The sequence below is a fragment of the Staurois parvus genome, unplaced genomic scaffold, assembly GCF_062004578.1.
Source record: "Staurois parvus isolate SC_StPar_1 unplaced genomic scaffold, SC_StPar_1.0 ptg000151l, whole genome shotgun sequence".
Classification (NCBI taxonomy): Eukaryota; Metazoa; Chordata; class Amphibia; order Anura; family Ranidae; genus Staurois; species Staurois parvus.
The window spans coordinates 5,309,796-5,336,586 of NW_028317947.1; the positions used below are offsets into that span (position 1 = coordinate 5,309,796).

At 41.0% G+C, this 26,791-nt stretch overlaps 1 protein-coding gene across 1 annotated transcript in view; it reads right to left on the bottom strand.

Annotated features, from left to right (window-relative positions):
- Positions 1 to 234: 234 nt before the first annotated feature.
- Positions 235 to 26,791, bottom strand: part of LOC149463866 (delayed-rectifier potassium channel regulatory subunit KCNS1-like) — a 29,444-nt gene continuing 2,887 nt past the window's right edge. Inside the window, exons 2-3 of the mRNA XM_089674714.1 lie at positions 20,082 to 21,077; positions 235 to 791 (exon numbers count right to left, since the gene is read on the bottom strand). Coding sequence (XP_089530840.1) covers positions 408 to 791; positions 20,082 to 21,047 — 1,350 coding nt within the window. The 5' untranslated portion in view covers positions 21,048 to 21,077 and the 3' untranslated portion in view covers positions 235 to 407. The remainder of the gene's footprint in view (positions 792 to 20,081; positions 21,078 to 26,791) is intronic.

Genomic DNA, 26,791 nt, shown 5'->3' on the forward strand with positions numbered 1-26,791 from the left:
CTGCACTGTGAATGTTTACATGTTATGTGCAATTAAACCATGGCAACATCTAATGTTTGTGTAGTATTATGTTCAGCAGACTGTGTTCTTCTATTGTTGTGACTTAGATGACGTTCAGAGCACATTTTATGCCCAATTCATGCAAAACTTCATGTAATCCCAAGGGGTTCACATACTTTTTCTTGCAACTGTATATATGTATAATATTGGATAATTTACCCTACAGTAGTTTATGGAAAAATATGAGAAGTTAACATTGAGTTCCCTCACTGTTAATGGTCATAGCCCTGGAATTATTCTTTGACTTCTCACATTTTTATAAACATATGTAGGGTGTGTGTTGTCTCTACTTTAACCATTTACTCATTTGCTGCACAGCTTTTCAGACGTAGGTATTTATTTGCTGGTTATAGTTCTGTAAGGCTTTCTGATATTCTGTCGGTATTGGGTTCGTTGCTTGGTTTTCTGTCGCTGTTCCTCACTGCATTCTCCAGGGCTTTCTGTCTCCGGTAGAAATGCGAGAACTTGTTGAATATTATAGTTATCGGCAGTGCCACCACTAATATCCCACCCAGGATACAGCCTGAAGCGGCTAGTTTTCCAGCTACGGTGGCTGGGACAACATCTCCATAGCCTACGGTTGTCATGCTTACTGTTCCCCACCACCAACAAGATGGGATGGTGTCAAACCCTGTGTCTTCATCCTTCTCTGCTGTGTATGCCATTCCAGAAAAGACGGAGACTCCAACAGCCAAGTACAGTAGTAAGATGCCAACTTCTCTATAGCTGTGCTGAAAAATAAGAGCGAAACACAATTATGTTGCAACATGCTAATAGCTGCTGGAAGACATACGTGTAAGCATATTTATCTTGCAGAGCCTTCCTGTGGGATAGTATGGTATAGAGGCCACCACGGGTTACAATTTAAACCAATAATACCCACATGGAAGAAAAATATATTTTAAAAATTTTGGCCGTATTCAATATATTTCAAAATATATTGCAATAAATATATATATATATATATATATATTATATGTTATATGTTGAAATGCATTTTTATTCCAAAATATATAAAAAAAAAATTTAAAAATACATTTTCAAATATACTGTATGCCTTTAAATATACATTTAAGCTACATTTTTGGAATGCATTTACAAATATATGTAAAAATATATGTTCAAATGACTTTTTTATGTGTTAAAAAAAAATCTGAAGAATATATGTAAAAATATATGTTAAAATATAATTTTCATATACTTTGCAACATATAAAAAATGCATTTCAACATGCGATGTGTGTGTGTGTGTGTGTGAGTGTATATATATATGTATATATACACAGTTGTGCTAAAAAGTTTGCATACCCTGGCAGAAATTGTGAAATTTTGGCATTGATATTGAAAATATGACTGATCACGCCAAAAAATGCTCTTTTATTGAAGGATGATGATCATATGAAGCCATTTTTTATCAGATAGTTGTTTATGAATAACATTTTATTAAATTTTCCACATGTATATACATACATGACATTTTAAAAAGAAATAGAGAGAAAGAAAAACAAAGGGATCATCGATGCTAGTAACATGGGTAGAAAAATAACAGTATGCAATGACAATAGGGCAACATTGGAAGGATGATCAAGTCCGCACAAGTCAAGCAGGTTGACCAGAGGTGTAAACATCCCACGGGTTCCACACAGCTTCAAATAAGATTATAGAATCGGCATGTGAAGCGGTAAGATATTCCATTTTCCTAATATCTGCAATATTCTTAAATAATGTCAACATTGAGGGAGGTGTAGGGGAGAGCCAGCTCATTGGAATGCTTCTCCTGGCCGCCGTCAAAATATGCACAGAGAGTCTCCTCGATGGTCTAGAGAGACCTGGAAAGGGCAGGCCCAATAAAAAATAAAGAGGCTCAAAAGGGAGAGAGGAATGTAATACCAGTTGTAATAAGGCCAAAACCTCTTCCCAAAAGGGAGTGATAAGCCTACAATCCCAAAAAATGTGAAAAAGGGAGCCGGTTTCCCTCCCGCAGCGCCAGCAAGCAGGAGAAGCACTCAAGTTACAAGAATGGAGCACATCAGGGGTTCGATACCACAACATTATGATTTTGTAAGCATTTTCCTTATAAACTACACACATAGAGGATTTGGATGCGTTCTCCCATATTTTCTTCCACTGCAACAAGTCAATGTCAAAGCGGAGAAATTGGGACCACTTACGCATATAGCGATGGGTATCAATAGTTAAGGGAGGGACATCTAGCAGGAGCTTATATGTTTTGGAGACTGTGCCCTTTTGATGTGGGCCCTGAATACACAGGCGCTCAAAGGGTGTAGGCTTCTGCAGAGTCAATGAGGGTGACAGGGTGGAGAAAAAATGGCGTATCTGCAAATAAACATAGAAGTGCTGAGGAGGTATTTGGGTATTTTTTTGGATGTCGGAAAATGATTTAAATTTCCGAGTCACGGGATGGACCAGATGACGCAGTTGGAAAAGATCGGCTGAGGCCCATGGGAGCATTCGGTGTAAGGACAAACTATCTGGAAGGGAGGGATTAAAGAGAACATTAGTCAGAGGGGAGCACTCGGAGGACAAAGCGAATTTAGCCCTGCATCTCTTCCAGATAGACAAGGAGAATTGCATGGGTCCAAGTAAAAGGTGTCGGTGAGAAGCGATGGCCACCGCTGACATATCCCAAAGCAGAGAGCATAAATGGGTCGGAGTAAGTTGTAAGGTTTCAATCTCAGTCCATTTGTTAGAAGGGCGTCTGGTGGACCAGGAGATTAAAAAACGAAGGTGGGTGGCATAGTAATAGGTCACAATATCCGGTACTCCCAAGCCTCCTCTAGAGCGTAAAGAAAGGAGTATAGAACGTGCAATTCTATGTTGTTTGTTGTGCCAAATAAAACGTAAGAGAGATTTTTGGATAGAATTTAGCTTGGACATAGGGATGGGGACGGGGAGAGTTGCAAATAGATACAAAAGTTTGGGCAGTACGGTCATTTTTATAACATTTATACGTCCAAGAAAGGAAATAGGTAGGGTGTCCCAAACTTTTAAGGAACGGGAAATAGCAACAAATAGGGGGGGAAAATTAGCCTCATATATGGAATGGTAGGAGGAAGTAAGGTTGGTACCCAAATACTTCAGCGAGTGGGTACACCAACGATATTGGTAAGATGCTTGGAGAGAGGTTAACATGTCGGGTGGGATATGAAGTGGGAGTGCTTCGGTTTTGGATGTATTTACCTTGTAGCCTGACAGGGTCCCAAATAATTGTAAGGTTTTATGAAGAACCGGAAGAGAGGTGCAAGGACTAGTTAGAGTAAGAAGGATATCGTCTGCAAATAGGGACAATTTATATTCACGCCCATGGGAATGTATCCCTCGTATGTCAGGGTTAGATCGAATGGCAGTGGCCAGCGGCTCTAGGCAGAGGATAAACAGTAAAGGGGAAAGTGGGCACCCCTGCCTTGTACCGTTCGACATCCTGAAAGAAGGTGAAAGAAATGAAGACAATCTGACCTCTGAGGACGGGGAGGAGTAAAGGACCTTCAGGGCCATCACAAACGGGCCCCGGAAACCATATCTCTCCAAGATCATAAACATATAGGGCCAGCTAAGGCGATCAAAAGCTTTTTGAGCATCCAAACTCAGCAATATAGCAGGGGATGAAGTTCTGTTAATCAGGTCGATCAGGTCAATAGACCTCCTGGTATTGTCCGCTGCGTGTCTGGTGGGCACAAAGCCCACTTGGTCCCTGTGTATGAGCTTGGAGAGGAATCGGGAAAGCCTATTGGCCAAAATCTTAGTAAATATTTTATAATCAGAGTTTAACAGGGCAATGGGGCGATAATTGTCCAGAATAGAAGGATCCTTATCAGGCTTGGGGATAACGGAAATATATGCACGTGAAAAATCAGCCTGAGGGGGGACACCTCTTAAGAGATCCTGAAACAAAGAGAGAAGATGGGGGGCCAAAATGCCTATGAACGTCTTGTAATAAGAATAAGGCAAGCCATCGGGTCCTGGTGATTTGTGAGAAGGGAGCTGCTTAATCGTATCATACAGCTCCTCAGATGAGATATCGGCATTAAGGGCCAAAAGGTCAGAAGGTGATATCTGCGGCAAAGAGAATGACTCAAAGAAGGCATCGAATGACGTTTTACAAAAAGGAGGATGGAGATCTGGGGTTAAACAGTTGTAGAGAGTCTTATAATATGATCCAAAAAGTGAGGCCATTACATGAGGGTCATATGTAGGTGTACCATCTGATTGAAGAAGATGGTCTGGTAACGAGGAAGAAAATTGCGTTTTAAGCCTGTTGACTAGCATACGGTGGGGCTTATTGGAAAATTCATAAAATTTCTGTTTGACCCAAAGAAGTGATTGCACAGCTCTATGTGAGTCAAGAGCTTTGATTTGGTCGCGTAGAGAAGTAACCCTACGAAGACGGGTTATGGACGGCTTGATTAGCAGTTGACGCTCAGCCGAGGATAATTGGTGGATGAGAGAAGCCTTGGCACTGGCTGAGGACTTTTTCAAACGGGAGCCTATAGAGATACATATTCCCCGGAAAATGGCCTTGTGGGCTTCCCAAAGTGTCGAGGAAGAAGTCACCGAGCCAACGTTGTCTTGGAAGTACATATCCAATCCCCGAGAGAGTTCTTCACGGAAACGGGCAGTAGTGAGAAAGGTCTCATTGAGACGCCAATGACAAGCTTTCGGTAAAGAATCAGGGAAGAAAAGATTCAGAGACAAAGAGGCGTGATCGGACCATGTACTGGGATTGATTTCGGATGAAACCAAGAGAGGGAGTAAGGGGGAAGAGATAAAAAAGTGGTCCAAGCGGGAGAAACTCCGATGAGGGATGGAGTAGAAAGTATACTGTTTATGAAGGGGATGTTTGATCCGCCAAGCATCAAAGAGACGATGTTCCCTTATCAATTTGCGAAAAGATTTTGAAGAGGAACACTGCCGCTTCGAGGGGGCGGATTCAAATAGTACTTTCCTATCCTTGTGGGGGGACATGATTAAATTAAAATCACCTCCAATGATCATATGTGGTGTGGTAAAGGCATTCAGTCTAGCAAGGGTTTGGGAGAGGAAATGTAATTGACCTGCGTTCGGGGCATACAAGTTTAACAGGATAAGGGGAGAACCAGCAAACATACATTCCAAAATGATATAACGACACGGTGGGTCGACTTTGGAGGAAATGACCCGAAGGGAGCAGTGTGTCCGAATCAAAATAGCCACTCCGGCTTTCCCAGTGGGATCAAAAGCTGAGTAGGAGTGGGAGAAAAACCTTGAGGCAAAACGAAATGAGCCAGTCGACTTGAAATGGGTCTCCTGGACAAAAATAATATCTGCTCCTGAGGATCGAAATTCCCTCAAAGCCATCCACCGTTTTTGGATGGAGTTAAGACCTTTGACATTGTACGATAATAACCGTAAAGCCATCATTAGATAAACATACAAATAGCAAATGAACCCAGATAAAGAGTAATGGAGATAGCATCGATGAGGCAAATCTAAGAACAGTAGGGACATGAAACATTAGAACTAATAACATTAATGGACAAACCCAAAAAATTACAATAAAGAACATAGATATCCGTATGGATATGAACTTGGGAAAGACATCAGCTCCCAAGTCGTCCAGGCAAATGTCTGGACGTGATCGGGGGCAACATGACAACCGGAACATAGAAATCGGCAAACCCGGCCAAAAAGATACAGCATAAAAAGGCACCCAGCGCAAAAATAAAACGGAAAAAAAGGGAGGAAGAAGGGAGGGTGGGGAAAAGAAGGGAGAGGGGGAAAGGGGGGGAAGAAAAGGAGGGGGGATGGAAAGGGGAGAGGGGAGGAGATAGGGATACAACCTTGAAGAACACCTCAAAAAAAAAAAAAAAAAAAAACATCAAGCAGGATCATCACTACAACGAGCAGGGCGAGGGCGTTGTGGAGTACGGGAAGGACGCTTCCGGCCCCTACGAACTGGTGTCCAGATCTTGCTGGGGGTGGCGGAAGGACGAGATGGCGTAGATGGTAGTGAGGCATTGTCGTCCGGCAGGGGGGGTAATCCCAGTTGCTTCAGGAAGGAGTCCGCTTCAAAAAGATCACGTAGAATAACTTGGGCGTTATCTTTGGAGACGACCAGCTTGAAGGGAAAACCCCAGCGGTAAGGGATACGAAGGTGTTGAAGATGCGTGGTGAGTGGTTTCAGCGCTCGCCGTTTAGCCAGGGTAATAGGAGAAAGATCACAAAAGAGCTGAAGCCGGTCCCCTTTAAATTCCAGGGAGGGAACGTTGCGTACAGAGGCCAACAAGGCTTCCTTGCTCTCAAAAAAATGGAAGCGAACGATGACATCACGTGGTCTGGTGCCGTCAGCAGGTCTGGGACCTAAAGAACGATGAGCCCTATCCATGCGCCACTCTGCTTCTGGGACCAAGGGCGCGGTTGAGGTGAAGAAAGACAGGAGGTGTCGACGAAGTTGGGAATCGGCAATGGATTCAGATATACCTCGAATACGGACGTTTTGCCGGCGTTCCCTGTTTTCCAAATCTTCTTGCTGGAGCTGAATTTGGGACATGGTGTGTTTCAGGTACGCATTGTCTTCCTCCAAGACATGAACGTATTGCACCAATTCATCAAATTTATTCTCCAGTTGATCTGCACGCTCCCCAATCTGCGCTATTTCTCCATGAAGATCCAAGGCTAATTTGCCCACTTCAGCGGCAATAGTGGCGGTAATATTGCGCAAGAATACCTGCAATTTTTCTTCTAGCATAGATATCGTGAGGGCAGGTGAGACATGGAGATTAGTGAGAGCGGATGAGGAAAGGCTCATCAAAGGATGCTCTGCTGTCCCCTCTATAGGGATTTGGGATTCAGATTCATCTATATGTTGGTGCTGAGAGAGTGAGGAGATTAGCTGCATTGTGGAGGCAGCAGGTGTAGTACCTCCTGCCGCCACTGGGGGCCCGTCAGCTCATCCCTGGGAGTGAGGATGTTGGCTGTATTGTGGAGGCATTGTGGAGGAAGCTAGAGGCAGCTGGTGCAGTACCGCCGACCGCCACTGGGGGCCCGTCGGAGCTCGTCTGTGGGATCCCTGTTGTAATTGAGGTCGAGGATTGTGGCCTGTGAAGGAACCGCTGCAGCGGTGACGGCCGCGGCTCACGTGGCGGAGGGGAGGGGGGCTTCCAGCGCCCTATCTTCCCCATTATAGGACTGAGGTCTGGCGCGCTGGGTGCCCTGCTACTGTGACTCACCCAGGGACGAATATGGAGCAGCGGTGCGCCGTGGGTGAGTCTCTTAGGTCGGGGGATGTACAGAGCTCACAGGAATGCGGCCATCAATGTTCCCAGCCGCGCATGCGCCCTCATCAGATAGTTGTTTGGCTCCATTTTAAATCATAATGGTAAAATAAATCACCCAAATGGCTATGATTAAAAGTTTCCATCCCCTGGAATGTTTGGCCTTGATAGGTTAAAATCCAATTAGAGGTTAATGTTCCACATCTGTGGCTTTTTAAATTGCAATTAGTGTCAGTGTATAAATAGTCAATGAGTTTGTTAGCTCTTACCTGGAAGCACTGACTAGGCTTGATACTGAGCCATGGGGATCAGAAAAGAACTGTCAAAAGTCCTGCATAACAAGGTAATGGAACTTTATAAAGATGGAGCAGCCTGTATTTCTTTTGAGGTTGCCTGTGGGTTTTTCTTTGAATCCCGGACGATGCTTCTGGCAGTTGTGGCTGTAATCTTTCTTGGTCTACCTGACCTTGGCTTGGTATCAAGAGATCCCTGAACTTTCCACTTCTTAATAGGTGATTTAACAGTACTGATTAGCATATTCAAGGCTTTGGACATCTTTTTCTGTCCTTTTCCATCTTTATAAAGTTTTAACCTGTGTGTGACCTTGTGTGTTTGTATGAAGGTCAAACATTCCAGGGTATGTAAACTTTTGATCATGACCATTTGGGTGATTTCTGTTATCATTATGATTTAAAAAAGAGGCAAACAAATGTGTGATAATAAATGGCTTCATATGATCATCATCCTTCAATAAAAGAGCATTTTTTGGCATGATCAGTCATATTTTCAATATCAATGCCAAATTTTCACAATTTCTGCCAGGGGATGCAAACGTTTGAGCACAACTGTATATATATAAATATATTTTGAAATATATGAATATGGGCAAAATTGTAGTATTTCAAATATATGTCAATATATTTGGGAAAAATATTTTAAAAATATATTTCAAATATATTTTTCTTCCATGTGGGTATGTAAATAAATACCATAAATATATTCAACGGGAAAGAGAGCAGTACCCCTTAGGTGTTCAAAAATGGGCACACCAAATATTAATATATAATAAAACAAAACATCCGGGTCATCTTCTGTTTCCGCTCATGCGTGATAGCGCTTGATAGATTTTTTTTGTACAACCACATAGAAAATCAGTCGTTCGTATGCGAAACAACAACATTTTTCACTGTTCTTCAACCGGATTTTTTTCGTTCACAATATACAGTAGTTATCGGTTAAAACCTCCTGCTCATCAACGAAGAGAAAATTGTTCGATCAGCGGTTCCACAAAATTTTTCAGATGTTTTTTTTATGTGTACGGGGCATTATTATCAAAGCTTAATTGTACAAGCTGAGGTTAGAAGCTGATTGGCTACCATGCACAACTGCACCAGATTCTGAGTGCTTCAGTTTTAGTACATGTACCCCACTGTCTCACGTGTCTCCTTTCACTGTCCAATCACAGGATGAGTAGGAGACCTGTAAGAGTTACTTAAGTCCAGCCCAGGGGCGGACTGACCATTTGGAAACTCGGGTACGGCCCGAGGGCCCCGGGGTCAGTAGGGGGCCCCATGAGATGCCCCTGGTACCTTTTTCATAGGATTTTTTGAGTTTGGGCAAGGACACAGGGGCCCCATGATCCCCTATTGCCCGGGGGCCCCATGAGTTGTCAGTCCACCCCTGGTCTGGCCATACATGGGTTGAAAATCGACCGATTTTTGCTCTGTTAGTAGGTCAATGGCACTGGCCGATTTTCATGGTCCCTCCCCTTTTCGGTGATCGGGCATGTTGGAAAATTTGTGAAAATCAACTGATTTTCGACTCAATGATGATCAAATCATACGATCATTTTTCCGAAAAGAATATGCACATGAGCTGTGACCTGGAAGGAACAGAAGTTTTGCCTGTTATCTGGGGTGAACGTTATGACTTGGTCGGCTGATATTCGAAATCAATGATGGCACCATCGGATTACTGAGCGAACGTTTCCGATTTTCTGACTAAAAATCGTTCGGAATTCGAACCATGTATGGCCTGCATTACACTTGCAGCAGAGAAAACTCAGTTCTCCATCCATGCCAGACACAGCATTGTAGTGTGGCAGAGCTGTGTAAATCGGAGAACTAGACTGACAAAAATACAAATACAAAACAGCTTCCTTATATTCATTTCATCTGCGCATTTAGTGGTTTGCCTGGAGCGTAGCTTTAATTACCAAAGTTATTTCAGGTAACCTATTGCGGAATGCGTTAGATGATACGCCAGGCTGTTTTATTGATGCTAAAATATCCTTTGCCTTTTATTTCATAGGGAATGTTTCCAATAATATAATCACACTCTTTTTAAAGTAAGTCGTGGCTGGGGTGAAAGCACCATAAAAGCTTTGCTTATCTTTATTTCATGAGCTTAATTCAGAGCTGAATTGTTTAGTGCGCATCTCTAATAAGTAGCTGTTCCCTGCTCACATTTAAAGTCGAAATGTCATCAAATCACTTCCTAGATATTGAAATTCCTCTTGGGCAGTGAACACCCATGCAGAAAACACTAAAACAAAAAAAAACTGGTTACCATTCCATTTAAAGAAATTGTCCATTTAAATGGAAGATAAAATCATGGACATCCATTTCAAAGTGCTGCTGCATTTTGCAGGATTTTCTTTGCCTGAAACAGGGGAAATATGAGAATATATATTTTTTTTTTGTGAAGCATCTGTAGAGTCAGGCTGTGTACCCAGAAAGTCAGAGGACAAGGGGAAAACCCTTGCAGACATATTTTGTGGGTGGGTTACATATATATATGTTTTTTATATTTTTTGTTTAGATGCTAAAAATATTTTTTGCATCAGTCGCAATATAGTGACATTTGGATAATTATTTCAAGGTGGTCACTTATAGAACATCTATATTTTGTAAAAAAGACCATTGACATATATTTGATTGTTAGCTCTCATGAGCAGGACTCTCTTAGGCTAGGTTCACATATGTGCGGGTGGTGCCTCTGCGGATCCGCACAAAGATCCATGCACCCGCACCACCCACACAGAAGAATGCGGACCCGCGGGCAGGTGCCATTAGTTCTAATGGCACGCCGCCCGCACTGGAAATCGCAACCGCAGTGGGATCCGAGGTTCCTGTGCGGGCTGTGGTTTCCAAAGGAGACTTCTTCCCTGCGTGTCCCAAGGCATGGAAGTCCATTCAAATGAATGGGCTCTTGTGCCCACGTGTTCATATATGTGAACCAGGGCTTAATGTGTAAGCAAGTGATTCTGACCCCTTTCCAACACTCTAGGCCAGCCTTTCTCAACCTCTTTAATGCAGAGGAACCCTTGACATAACTTTCTGGTCTCAGGGAACCCCTGCTAAAAATGGCTTTATCTACAACTCATGATACATTAGTGTGATAGTCAGAGGTAAGAATGCTCCTTACACTTGTGGTCATTGGGAAGAATTACTCCCTTACAGATTGCTAAAAAGATCAATGGTGTCAATGGGAACTTACACGAGAGGCAAAAATTGCCCATTGCTCAAGGAACCCTTGGCAACCTCTGGAGGAACCCTGGTTGAGAAACCCTGCTCTAGAGACTTGGAAAAACTTTGGGGATGCCATATACTGTATCCTGGAGGGGATTCCAGGCTTTGTGGCTTTCCCGTTTCCCATTCTGAACGCTTCCCTTGCTGTTCTTGGAATGCCAGCAGCTCAGATGACTTCCTCGTGAGATCCCACAGGGCCCTTTCCTGCAACCGGCAAGACTTGGGTATGACATGAGTTGATGTTAGATTTAATTGCCTTCCCATTTAAATTCTCCTATTTAACTTCTTTAGTCTGCCATATATGTAAAAATAAATTAAATTACCTTCATGTACTTCAGAGAACCCACAGTCTTTTGGTTTAAAAAAAAACGCACTCCAGGGACCTCTGACATCCAAGAGAACAATATATCATGAGAAAGGGATGCTGATTTCATTGGCTCTTCTGTCATATTCTCTCTGCCAGATGCCCATGCATTAAGACCCCAGGGCCCTGCCACATCAGGGATGCAACATATCATTAATAAAATGCCATTTCCCAGCCTTCCATTACCCAATTCTGAGATTTTTCTTTAATCCTCCAGGGGATTCAACTCCATTTAACACCTCCCACCAGAGAAAAATATCCTCCGACACCTGCAGGATCCTTGGATGCTACTGTATATATCATGGAGAGGATGCAAGAGGCTTCTGTTCTCTTGTTCTGCCAGCATGGAGATGCACAGGATTACTTCTCCTGCACTCCAGGGCCTGGAACACACAGAAATATCATTAATCATAGAAGGAATGGTAAAGTCCATGCCTTCTCCCACTGTGAGATGCAACCCTGCACAACTAAGTATATAAGCGATTCTGAATACCTCCCCCATGAGAAGAATGAGCAGGACCAACTTTGCAGCACCTTATGGATATTTGTGCCACAGGAAGCCAAATTTTATGATTTTTACAATTCTGCAAGCTTCCCTCTGTCTACCAGAAGTGCAAATAACTAAAATTACCCTTCTATCCCAGGAAATGAATAGAATCTCCCCTTCTGAACCCCAGGGGCTCCAAGTCACCATACAGAAACCCACAGCACATGCTCCAACCACATCAGGAATCTGCAATACCCAGAGATGCTATTTAGCATGAGAAGGATGACAAAGTTTACTACCTTCTCACTTTTAATTCTATCCCTTTCCTACAATCCCCTTGTGGTCTAAAACATTTGGTTACTTTTACCAACTTTTGGTGAATGTGTTCAACTGCTCTCATGCATCTCCAGGACCTATACCAGCTAGGAATGCCGTATATCTTTGTGGGCATAATTAACTTCATAGATTCCCCTTTTCTACCCTATGACAGTTTGAAAAGATGCCAACGTTTACATCTTTCCATCCCCACAGCGTGGTACTTTTCTGCATTACATCTAATTTCACTTACTATATTGGAATGTGAAGAGCAATACCATGCACCATAGGAACATATATCCATAGGTGCCATACATCATGTAATTTCACCTTCTTCCCTTTCTCACACCATAGGATCATTCTGCTTAACCTCTAAATTTCTAATTACCTTCAACCACTTCGGTTGAATAGGAACAATTGTTCTTCCGTACCCCATGGATCTATATCATCTGCATATGCAATATACACTATATTGCCCAAAGTATTGGGACGCCTGCCTTTACACGTGCATTAACTTTACTGGCATCCCAGTCTTAGTCCGTAGGGTTCAGTATTCAGTCGGCCCTGCCCTTTGCAGCTATAACAGCTTCAACTCCTAAGGGAAAGCTGTCCAAAAGGTTTAGGAGTGTGTCTATGGGAATGTTTGACCATTCTTCCAGACGCGCTTTTGTGAGGTCAGGCACCACTGGTGTCGGACGAGAAAGCCTGGCTCAAAGTCTCCACTCTAATTCCTCCCAAAGGTGTCCCATCTGGTTGTGGTCAGGACTCTGTGCAGGCCAGTCAAGTTCCTCAATCCCAAATTTGCTGATCCATGTCTTTATGGACTTTGCTTTGTGCACTGGTGCGCAGTCATGTTGGAATTGGAAGGGGCCATCCCCAAACTGTTCCCACAAAGTTGGGTGCATGAAATTGTCCAAAATGTCTTGGTATGCTGATGCCTTAAGAGTTCCCTAAACTGGAACTAAGGGGCCAATCCCAACCCCTGAAAAACAACCCCACACCATAATCCCCCCCTCCACCAAACTTTACATTTGGCAAAGTGCAGTAAGGCAAGTACCGTTCTCGGATTGCCAGACAGAGATTCATGATTGGTCACTCTAAAGAACACGTCTCCACTGCTCTAGAGTCCAGTGGCGGCGTGCTTTACACCACTGCATCCTACGCTTTGCATTGCACTTGGTGATGTATTGGTTGGACGCAGCTGCTCAGCCATGGAAACCCATTCCATGAAGCTCTGTACGCACTTTTGTTGTGCTAATCTGAAGGCCACATGAAGTTTGGAGGTCTTTAGCTAATGACTCTGCAGACAGTTGGCGACTTCTGTGCACTGTGCGTTTCAGCATGCGCTGACCCCGGTCTGTCATTTTACATGGCCTTCCACTTCGTGGCTGAGTTGCTGTTGTTCCCAGTTGCTTCCACTTTGTTATAATACCACTAACAGTTGACCGTGGAATATTTAGCAGCAAGGACATTTTAGGGATGGACTTTTTGCACAGGTGGCAACCTATCACGGTACCACGCTTGCATTCACTGAGCTCCTGAGAGCGACCCATTCTTTCACAAATGTTTGTAGAAGCAGTCTGCATGCCTAGGTGCTTGATTTTATACACCTGTGGCCATGGAGGTGATTGGAACACCTTAATCCAATGATTTGGAAGGGTGTCCCAATACTTTTGCCAATATAGTGTATCATGGGGGAAAACCAAACTTCTCAGCTTGCCGTACAACAACACTTTCCCAATTGCCTTAATACCTATAATCCCATTAGATAATCTGTATATAACCAACTTTATACACCCAACACCTGTCCTACCAGGGATGCAATATATCATGGGGCCTGCACTTAACTAACAATGCTCTCACAAATTTACTAATGTCAAAATTACCCTAAACATCTCAAACCTCAAAGAATAATTGGCATCTTCTATGGCACAAGTGTGGGATTTCTAAGCATGGCCTGGCATTCCTCACAATACATGACATTATTCTTTGCACTTGGCCTGTAGGTAATTACGTTGTATTCCACTAAGAGGCTGAAATACGTCTGGGAGTTTGTCAGTGTCATAGGGTATTGCCATGATATGCAACCTAAAAAGTTCACTACCGTTCCCTGAAGTGAATGAGGGTCTGTGGATTATCTTAGACCTGCCATTCGGAACCAGGGTTCCTCCAAAGGTTGATAAGGGTTCTTTGATCTGTTGTTGATTGATCTCCCATATGTACAGTGCCTGTATATGGAGTCAATGTCACTTGAGCCAGCTGAATGAACCAAAATGATCTGGCTGTCTTAAGGGTGGCATTCTGACCACCACTGTAAGTTGAGCATTTTTCCAGTAGCCATCAATGTAATTGGCATTTTTTACACTGACCCACAATGAATTGGGTTTAGCAAGGGTTTCCTAAGACCTGAAAAACTAAGTCAAGGCTTCCTCTTGGGTAAAATGTTGAGAAAGGCTGGCTTAGTATAGGGTGAAACTTCTTTTGAAGCCTTGGAATGCTGCCGTGAAGCACCTCTGCACTTTGCCTAGTACATGGCCAGCTAAGGGCGAAGTAACAGGTTTGCTTAAAGGCCTACTCTCTTTGCTGCATATAACTACAGTCTTCTCCCCTGTTGCTTTCTTTCCTTATTTAGATCAGTCCATACTCGATTCATCTAGGTGTGAAAAAACATGATTCTCTCCAGCTGCTCCAAGGAGTCTATGTCCCTTGTGTTTTGATAGCTCTAACCAGTGGTGTATTTAGGTTTTGTGCTGCCCTAGGTAACAGAAAACACTATATGACTTTTTCTTGTATAACAAGGAGGTCAATGGCATGGATTTTATCATCTTATGTTGAACCCTATGGAATATTTATGATTTAGGACTTTGCACTCATATATGGAAATTTTGTATTTAATCATTTGCACTTATTTATTAGTTTATACCATTATGTTTTTATGATCAAAATTGTTTTTCTACTGTTAATGGTGGGAAGCAAGCACCATCGGTGACACATATTACAGGGGAGGATGGTTGACTAATTTGTCACTGCTCCCTATCATAAATCTCTCTGCTATTGTCCTCGGCTCACAATGGAGCCAAAATAAGACCTAGGACTGTGATGGGGAAGTTAGCAGCCAGGCAGAGTGACCAGCTAAAAAACCCCAGGGAAAACATTAGTTACAAAGAGCTATAGCGGGAGAGAAACCAAGATCGTTTGTGCTATATGTCTACATCTCAGCAAATCATGTACAACTATGACTAAAACATGTAGTCAACGACTTGGTGTGGACATATACCACAGTACCATAAAAACAACTTTTTTATATACCATTAAAAATCAATTACACAACATTAAAAATTACTCTCCACATAGGGGTTCACAACATGCAAATTCACATGTGGACTCAACGCATCTCAGGAATCCTTCTTCAGGAGAACATGTGAGAGAATCAGTACACTGGAATCCACTCCTAATCTTTAGTAATATCAACCAGTAGGGTAGACTGGAATTCATAGCATGTGCACGTTGCCCATAGAGGTGCATATGAGTAAACCAAGGTGAAGCCACTGTCTATCAGGTGGGAAATTCAGGTACATTCAGTAAACAGCCAATGGTCTTGTATGCATAATCTTAAAATAGAAGGACCAACTTCCCAATGGGGAACCATCCAGACCCAATGTCACCATAAAGACAGCATGGTAGTTAAGATAGCCAAGGCACATATATTCCAAAGAGACACTCTTAATAAGTATCTTAGAAACAAACTCAGTTCACATAGGCTGGATTGATGTGATCTGAGTTTATTTCTAAGGTACTTATCAAGAGCCGCCTTGAATATATGTGCCTTGACTACCTGGACTACCATGCTGTCTTTATGGTGACTTACTTAAATTGGGTCTAGATGATTCCTCATTGGGAAGCTCGTCCTTCTATTTGAAGATTATGTGTACAAAACCATTGGCTGTTTACTGAATGTACCTGAATTTCCCACCTGAGAGGCAGTGGCTTCACCTTGGCTTACTCATATTCACCTCTATGGGCACCATGCACATGCTATGAATTCCAGTCTAACCTACTGACAGATATTAAAGATTAGAAGTGGGTTCCAGTGTACTGATTCGTTCACATGTGTTCCTGAAGAAAGATTCCCAAAACGCACGTCCACATGTAAACTGTAATCAGAAGCTTTGCATGATGTGAACCCCTATGTCTAGAATCATTTTAATGTTGTGTAATAGATTTTAATGGTACATAATAAAGTCGTTTTTATGGTACTGTCTTCTATATATCCACACAAAGTCCTTGACTACATTTTCTAATCATAGTTGTACCCACATAGAAAAAAAATATATTGACATATATTTGAAATACTACAATTTTGGCCGTATTCAATATATATATATATATATATATATATATATATACGGTATGTTAAAATGCATTTTTATTAAAAAATATATGAAAAATATTTAAAAATTTTGTTTTTTGAAATATGCTGTATGTCTTTAAAAATACATTTAATCTACATTTTTGGAATGCATTTACAAATATATGTAAAAATATATGTTAAAATGACTTTTTTATGTGTTAAAAAAAATGTAAAAATATTTTTCATATATTTTGTAATATATAAAAAATGCATTTCAGCATGCAGTGTATATATATATATATATATATATATATATATATATATATATATATATATATATATATATATATATATATATATAATATAGATAGATATATATACATATGTATTGATATATATTTTAAAATATATTGAATATGGCCAAAATTGTAGTATTTCAAATATATGTCAATATATTTGGGAAGAATGTTTTTCAAATATATTCAAATATATTTTTCTTCCATGTGGGTACATGGTTACAAAGAGCTTTTATAATTTAAAGCATATCTGCGGGTATATATGGAATCCAAAGAAGGACACTGCCACCTGTACAAAGAAGGAGTGAGAAGACTCTTTGTTTATGGCAGTGATTCTTTGGAGAGGTTGGGGTGTTTTGGGGACAGCCCACAGAGTAGCTTTAAATGGCTTATACTACAAGTGAATAACATTTTCCTGTATAGCAATTTGAGCAAAGAAAAAAAACCCAGAACAAAACAAAAAAAAATATGGGGGTTGTTCTTTGTCATTCAACTGCTACCATATTACTTATTTTACTCTACTATTATTTCCAATGAAAGGATTCATAATATTGTTTTTAAAGGTGCATGCTGCATGACAGTCAACTTCATCATTCGGGAGTGACCTGGTACAAATACATGCATGCAGGGGCGGACTGACCATTCGAGCACTCGGACACTGCCCGAGGACCCGGGGTCAGTAGGGGGCCCCATGAAATGCCCCTGGTACCTTTTTTATAGGCTTTTTTGAGTGTGGGCAAGGACACAGGGGCCCCATGATCCCCTATTGCCCGGGGGCCCCATAAGTTGTCAGTCCACTCCTGCATGCATGTTAGCTGTCAGAACACCTGACATGTGCTTGTTCCATTTTATTGACGCAATAAATGGTAAAGGAAGGATAAGGAAAATGATCATCGGGGGATCTGTCCGCTGATCCCCTGCTTATCACAGCATAGTGGGCAGATGACACATCCGCGTCCACTCAGTTTCTGCAGAGCGGACATATACACAGCCCACTGTGCTCTATGGGCGGACGGGAGTAAACAGATTCCGATGTCCGTTTACAACCGGCTGCCCTCAGATCACCCTAGATGGCGGTGGACAGATCCTTCATTTTTTTTTTTTGGATTGGAGGTAGACGGGTGTAAATGGACACTAGTCTGTTTAAACCTCCCAGTCCATAGGGCAGATTGGATGGTCAGGTCCAGTCCGCCTGAAAAACTGACAGATGAGCCTAATGGGGCCCTGTGTGTGAAAGAGGCTGAAAAAATAAAAGTAAACTACTTTTGTGGCAATACTCACCCTATTGGTGTCATTTAAACCCCTTCCTTTGAGCCCAAGACACCAGAATGATTGTTGCACCTATATCAGTAAACCAATGCCACAAGCATGGGAACCACAGAGCATTAACATTCATTTTGAAGGGTACCCAAATGGACTATTACAGAAGCAGCTATTGTACGTATTATGTGGTGTGGTGTGCTAGGCAAAAAAAATGCCAGGTGTGCCTTGTAGTGCTTTAAGGTGCATTGCAGCCCAACTGAAAATGAATTGCAGATAATATGTGATATTAAAGCATAGCATTACCCAATTCATTGTCTGAATGGGCTCTAAAAAAGTATACGTTAGGGTTGTAGTGTATTTGTGTGTAGGAGCGCTACCAATTATTTTATAATATAGCATGACATTGTGATGATGATGATGATTATTGTTACTTTGTTACTACTACATTTTTTTGTTCATTTCTTTTTTTGCAATTTATGGCTCTCCTGCTACTTGTCCTTCATTTGGATATCCTATGTTAAGATCAGTGACACATATTGTTATCATTGATATTGAGAGAGGTCATTGAGGAAGAGAGGGGCACAGCAATGTTTTTATAAGGTGCCCCGTGGTCTGAAGTTACAATACTTTTATGGATGAATTTTAGTTTTCCTCTGCTACTTAAAGTGGAATTAAATCCAAAAGCAAAAATGTTATATGTTGCAGCTTACCGATTCTTAAATATGGTGTTTATATTAGGTTTTTTGGGCTTTTTTACTTTATATGCAGCTTTTTTTAACCCTGTAAGTCTGTTTTCTTTCAACTTCCGTTAACAGACCAAGCTGTCCAGCAAAAGTGGCAGTTAGAGAGTTGAGACAAACCATCTAACACTGACAAGGGTGCTTACAATTGTTAGCTTTAATTCATTTATATAAATCCCTTAAATGTGATGTTTACATTAGTTTTCTTTTTTGGCCTTTTTTACTTTATATGCAGCTTTTTTTAAGCCTGTAAGTCTGTTATCTTTCAACTTCCTTTAACAGACCAAGCTGTCCAGCAAAAGTGGCAGTTAGAGAGTTGAGACAAACCATCTAACACTGACAAGGGTGCTTACAATTGTCAGCTTTAATTCATTCATATAAATCCCTTATCCCTTAAATGTGGTGTTTACGTTCGTTTTCTTTTTTGGGCTTTTTTACTTTATATGCAGCTTTTTTTTTAGCCTGTAAGTCTGTTATTTTCAACTTCCGTTAACAGACCAAGCTGTCCAGCAAAAGTGGTAGTTGGAGAGTTGAGACAAACCATCTAACACTGACAAGGGTGCTTACAATTGTCTGCTTTAATTCATTTATATAAATCCCTTATCCCAAAAAGCAAAGAAAAAAACTTTAACTGCTTAAAAAAGAGTTAGCTGGAGTTCAGCTTTTATTTGTTAGTTATGTAAAGTCCATCTAAATCTAACAGTCCATTTAACACTACCCTTTCCAGACAATGCTGATGTCAAGGGTGTCTCCACTGATCCTCTGTAGATAGGGGAGACACCCTAAAGATGGCCATACACTAGTAGAGTTTTGAAGGAACATTCATATAAAAATTTGTACATTCGATGTCTTAATGAACATCATCCAAAAATATTTCAAAGTTTCGTTTGCTTTAAACATTTTTTTTTTTTAAATAAATAGACTTCCTGGAATGAATACCACATTCACTTAAAAATTTGTTAATTCTGGAAAAATTATCCTTCCCCTTCGAATTTTCATTTCACTACAGCTGAAAGCCACCGTTGATTTGACCCCACTAACAATTAAAAAACAGAACAAACTTAAAACATTTTGAGCAAAATTCTACTAGTGTATGGCCAACTTAAGACAGAAAGTGTGTTACTGGTCAGATCACTAAATGAAAATAAAAGAAAAATATCCTAAAAACTAAATCAGTCACCACAACTAAGTAAGGATTGGTAAGTTGCAATATATTACATAATAGTTTTTAGATTTAGATACGATTTAATGTACAAATTGTGCATATTTTCCAAGTCAGATGGTATTCCGTCAGAGTTGGTATTCTATTTTGTGACTTAAAATCTACCATATTGCTCAATACTTTTAGATGATGTCGTTGTGAAAATTAAAGACAATTATAAACTTAATTTACATAGTATTTTACCTTAAGCGTTGCTCCAAGTGACCGAAGGCCAGTTGAATGTCGTGCCAGTTTGAGGACTCGAAAAATCCTCATAAGTCGAAACACTTGTACAACCTTACCCAAATTTCCTAACTCATGATCACTGCCAATGGTCAAGTCTACCAAAAGAGTGAAGTAGAAGGGTAGAACAGACACAATATCAATCAGGTTTAATGGATGCTTAAAGAACTTCTTCAGGTTGGGAGCAAGTAGTAGCCTAGAAGACACTTCAAATGTGAACCAGGAGATACAGAAATACTCTAGATTGTGGAGGACAGGGTCATCAATGGGAACATCATCCTTGTCAAATTGTTGATATTCTGGCATGCTGTTAATACACATTGTTGATATAGATAGAATAACTACACAGATGGAAATAAAGCTGAAAATTTTGCTCGGTATCGAATAGCCGGGATTCTCCATAGTCAGCCATAGCCTTTTCCGCAAATTGCCACACTGCAATGTGTTGAAGTGCATGAGGTCATGGTTAAAGTCAGAAATTTCATCCACAGATGTATCCACACTGCTCACTTCACTCTCTTCATCCCAGTTCCGTCTTCTACTCTCTAACTTCCGCTCGTGGTATCGATAGCTACAGCAAGAGTCTAGAAAAAATTCACTTATTCCCCAGTATTCAATTTCTTGTGAGAATGAAAATGCGCATAAGTCATCCATCATGTGCAGCTTTCCTGTCTCATAGAAATAAAGAACGTATGGGAACAAGCCAGGGTTTCGGTCAAAGTAGAACTCCTTAGACACCAAGTCGTAGTCATCACAGATCTGTAGGATGGATTCTTCAGAATCGCAGAAGAGCAGTCGTCCCAGCCTGGTGTCTGGAAACTGAGACAGCATGATGGAGCTAATCCGCTTCTTCATTCCTCCAACATTTATGTTAATGGCATGATCTTTAAAGTTGCCAATCCAAAATGTTTTGCTTTTATGGACCATGGTCACCACCAGCTATTTTACCATGTGCTCCTGAAAAACAAAGCATAAAAAGGAATGAAGAAAAATGTTATATGGCTACCAAGCTTAATTCTTATAGGTCTTAGTTTTTGTTTAGTGGTGTAGATGGCATTTCTGGCCTCCAGAGAGGTTCATATTTTTCACACACCCCCTCATTTATCAAAATTATGTTTGGTAACAAACAATCATGAAATTAAATGTCATGCACACTAGGAGGTGGGAGCAGAATTAGCCAGTGGAGGGTGGACAGCAGAAGCTGTAAGTATGGGTGCAACTTTCTGCAGAGATATTGAACTTAGCATATCATTTTGACCAATGTGTTGGAGCTCAAAGACTCTCAAAATGTTCAGAGAGAAAAAAAATCAATGATTCTCTATGGCGGTCTTTCACATCTCCATTCCAAAATGTTTGACGCCAAAGGCCTGCAGCTCAAACATTTTTTGTAGCTACATTTGCAGTTCGATTTGGGCAGATTGGTGCATTTTTGAAGCAGCTGAAATCAAAAACACATAGCAAGAAATGATGTAACAGATGATAGTTTTCTCTATTGGTTAATATAAAAACGCCAAAGTTTTTTGGAGAATGCTGTACAAAAGTGCTCAAAAACACGCATACAAACACGTGACAACATACCTGAAAAAACGGGTAGAAACGTGGTGTGAATGCAGCCTTGGTAGTGGCATCCGGTGCAGGCCGCCACTCCCCCTCTTCCTAATTATGGCACTTTGTTATACAAAAGTGGATCTGAACTTAAAATGTATAGCTTTGCTATCTAAGGGCCCTTTCACACTGCTACTGTGTGTTTTTGATGCGTTTTTGGTTGTTTTCTTGTTGCTAATCATGCAGCTGGGAAACATGGAGATGTGACTCAAAAAAAACTCCGAAGATGCAACCACCATGTTTTTTTAAAGCGTATTCCATTCATTTCAATAGGGAGGTGCGTTTTTGGTGCACTTTTTAACCACTTGACCTCCAGAAGGTTTTACCCCCTTCATGACCAGAGCATTTTTTGCAATTCAGTACTGTGCTACTTTAACTGGCAATTGCACAGTCATCCAATAATGTGCCCAAATGAGTTCGTTGATAAACATTACTGTACTGCTCACTGTTGGACAGAAAGCTGCAGAGAATCGAACGCTCTACTTCTGTTTCGATTTTCTGTGGACCTGTTTTTACAGTTCTTCTTGAATATTTCCTCCACCAGTTATAAGATCACGAGGCGGAAGCTCTATCTTAATGGCCGCTCCTGTACGGGGACACAGTACAGAACTAGGCAAGGTAAGTCAGCACAGTGGTTAGTACGTCTGCCTGGCAGCATTGGGGTCATCAGTTCCAATTCCAACCGTGACACGACCTGCCTGGAGTTTGCATGCTCTCCCTGTGATGGTGAAGAGCTTCCCTTCCATTGCCTGATTTCATCCCACACTCCAGTACATGCTGGTAGGTAAATTAGCCCTATTATACATATGTAAGAATGTGAATTAGGAACCTCAGACTGGAATCCTCTTGAGGGCAGGGACTGATGTGAATGCACAAAATATATGTAAAGCACTGAAAATTATTGGTGCTATAAAAATACCAATAATAAATAAATACAATAAGGGCCAGTTCACACTACAAAAATGCACTCTGGATGCATTCTGGATACGTTTTTGCTTACAGTTCACACCACATGCAATTTCGGTGCAGTTTTGATGCAGTTTGCCATATTCCAATATAGTTCTGTACAGAAAAAATTCAACATGTTCTTTTTTTTTTCTGCACTGGAAACTGACTGAAACTGGCTACACTAGAGTGAACTAGGGCCATTGAAAAACATGGAAAACACTGTGCATGTATTTTTGATGCAGAAAAAAAGCGCATTGAACTGCATCTAGTGTGAACTAGCCCTAAGTCAGTATTGGGGATAAAAACAGCTGCAGGGAGCCTACAAGTAACACTGGCGACTAGTCCTGTGTCCCTTGCTTGCCTTTTGAAAGTCACAGTTATTTCTTTATTTTAAAGGGGGATGGTGTACCAAACTCCCTTTTCAATTGTTTGGGAGAAACTCGCAGATGAAATTCAGAATACATTTAGGGGTACAACAATGATAGATTGCTCACTTATACTAAGGAATATATATATATATTTTATTTCAGCTACGTATAAAGCGCCATCAATTTATGCAGCGATTTACATACCATATGTATATTGTACATTCACATCAGTCCCTGCCCTCAAGAAGTGTACAATCTAAGATCTCCAACTCACATTCATACATACATATACTAGGGCCGATTTTGGCCGGAACCAATTAACCTACCAGCATATCTTAGGAGTGTGGAAGGAAACCGGAGTACCCGGAGGAAACCCACACAGGCACAGGGAGAACATGCAGGAGGTGATGTGGTTGGGATTCAAATCAACAACCCTAGTACTGCCAGGCGGAAGTGTTAACCATTAAGCCACTGTGCTACCCACACAAATTTAAGTCATGTAGGCATTAAAGCCCACCCCTGTGTGTTGGGTGGTCATAAAGGGGTTAAAGGTGTACATTGTACTAGTGTTCAATTTCTTGTGCAAACATGCAAACTGCAGGTAGGTAGTGGCTTCGTTGGGATTCGAACCAATGACCCTAGTGCTGCTTGGTGGAAGTGCTACCATCTTAGCCACTATATATAGGATTGTATATCATATATGACAATAGAAAAATATATTGTGTGTATTATTACCAAAGTCTGTAAAGTATACTTGTCACCATACAATATGCTAGCCATTCTCAACCAGGGTTCCTTCAGAGGTTGCCTGTCATTCTTGAGCTGTGGTTGATTGGCCAGTTTATTGTGCTCACATAGTTCCAAACCAATGCCACTTGACAAAGCCATCATCAGGACACCAATTATCTTTTTAGCTGTCTGTATGGGTGGCATTCTACCCACAACTGTGAGGGTTGCATACCTTCTATTAACCTCCAACGTAAGGGGCATTTTTGCCATTGACCCCCCCCCCTTCAATAAATTGGTTTTTATTAAAATTGGTTTCTAGGCAAAGAGGCTGAGAAAAGCTGCAATATACTTTGTTTTATACTTGACACTAGAGGAAAAACAGTCGCCAAAGGGTTGTGCTTGATTACTTTGCCATATTGGACACTGCTTTGTATACTGTCCTTTGCAGAATGAATTACATTGGTCATAGATAGTCAAACATTTTTCTTGCTACATAAGTTACACACAGCAACATCATTTTCCTAGCACTAACACATCTCTAAAATTCCTAAAAATTCAAAACCTAAATCCTAAACCCAGCCCAATAGAAGTTCTAAGCTTTTTTTTTTTTTTTTATTATTTTAACGAAATCTGTACTAAGAGAAATACATAGGCTGTATTGCTAAACTTTCCTTCAAAAATACCAGCTACCTAGCGTTCATTCTCACTTTACTTTTCCAGCCCAGAAAATACAGCCTATATACACTATATTGCCCAAAGTATTGGGCCAGCCCTCCAAATCATTGGATTCAGGTGTTCCAATCCCTCCATGGCCACAGGTGTATAAAATCAAGCACCTAGACAGGCAGACTGCTTCTACAAACATTTGTGAAAGAATGGGTCGCTCTCAAGAGCTCAGTGACTCCAAGCGTGGTACCGTGATAGGTTGTCACCTGTGTAATAAGTCCATTCGTGAAATTTCCTTACTGCTAAATATTGTAACAAAGTGGAAGCAATTGGGAACAACAGCAACTCAGCCACGAAGTGGTAGGCCACGTAAAATGACAAAGTGGGGTCAGGGCATGTTGAAGTGCACAGTGCGCAGAAGTCACCAACTGTCTAAAGAGACTGTCTAAAGAGACAGACTAAAGACCTTCAAAACTTCATGTGGCCTTCATATTAGCACAACAACAGTGCACAGAGAGCTTCATGGAATGGGTTTTCATGGCCGAGCAGCTGCATCCAAGCCTTACAACACCAAATGCAATGCAAAGCGTTGGATGCAGTGGTGTAAAGCACACTGCCACTGGACTCTAAAGAAGTGGAGACGTGTTCTCTGGAGTGAACAATCACGCTTCTCTGTCTGGCAATCCGATGGACATGTCTGGGTTTGGCGGTTTCCAGGAGAATGGTACTTTCCTGACTGCATTGTGCCAAGTGTAAAGTTTGGTGGAGGGGGATTATGGTGGGGTTGTTTTTCAGGGGTTGGGCTTGGTCCCTTAGTTCCAGTGAAGGGAACTCTTAAGGTGTCAGCATACCAAGACAGTTTGGACAATTTCATGCTCCCAACTTTGTGGGAAGAGTTTGGGGATGACCCCTTCCTATTCCAACATGGCTGCACACCAGTGCACAAAGCAAGGTCCTTAAAGACATGAATGAGTGAGTTTGGGGTGGAGGAACTTGAATAACCTGACCTCAACCCCATAGAACCTTTGGGATAAATTAGAGGGGACACTGCTAGCCAGGCCTTCTCATCTGACATCAGTGCCTGACCTCACAAATGCACTTCTGGAAGAATGGTCAAACATTCCCATAGACACACTCCTAAACCTTGTGGACAGCCTTCCCAGAAGAGTTGAAGCTGTTATAGCTACAAAGGGCGGGGCCAACTCAATAATGAACCCTACAGACTAAGACTGGGAAGGCCATTAAAGTTCATGTGCGTGTAAGGGCAGGCGCCCCAATACTTTTAGCAATATAGTGTATTTTTTAATGATATCCCACAAGTTTAGTGGCTTTTCTGACTTCATTTTGACTTTCCTGATTTACATGCTTGCCTTGGGTCAATGACTTCAAACACAATGAATACATGCCATTGACATAGCTTTGTTTATCAACAGAGACACTGACCAACGTGTTACTGAAATGGTGATCACGGGGCTTTATTTACAAATTAAGTCATGTCAGTGACAAAGCTTTGTTTATAAACAAAGCCATGTCACTGACAAACACCAATGTATTTTTTTCACACCAAATGCGCTATAAAGAAAAACGTTTCCTAAAACAAAACTCTAGGCAAATATAAAATATGCAAATTAATATAGTTCTGTATTCATTAAAACATCATTACATTTATTTTTCTTTGTAATACAAGCAGTGGAAAGACCTTGTAAAGCAGAGTTTACACTGGGACGTAAAAAGCAGAACAAGGAGCAAATCATTTGTGCTGAGCAGGAGGAGAAAGCTATGTGACAGAAAGATGTGTTCTTCCCTGTGTTGCTTCTACTTAACTGTCCAGTGTATAGGCCAAGTGTCGGTCATTGACTACCTGGGCTCAAAGGAAGTGGGTTGAATGATTCTGGTTACCATTCAACCATAAAGAATGAAAATATTTATGGTTAGGGGACAGCTCTGAACTAAAGGTGAGTAATGCAAAAGCTTTTTTTAACTTTATCTTTTATTAGACTATTGTTTGACAGGAGTTTTGAGTTAAAGAAGACCCAGCTAAAATAAATTATAAAATGGAAAAAAATACAATATTTTCAGGATACTTGAAAGGAGCTTCTCTAACTCCCATGAGTACTTTAAAGTTAATTGTAAGAAAATCCCACAATATTTTGCCTTTGCTGTTGATTCCAATGCATTTTGGCCACATGACAAAATTCCAATGAAAGAAAAAGGTTATATTTGTAAAATTATGGAAAAAATTTAACAAAACTCCTACTTTTAGATAAAGGTCTCCTAATATATATTTAGCTGGATTATTTAAAAAAGAAACTAAATAAATGAGAAATAATTTACAAAGATTTGTAGCGTAAACTG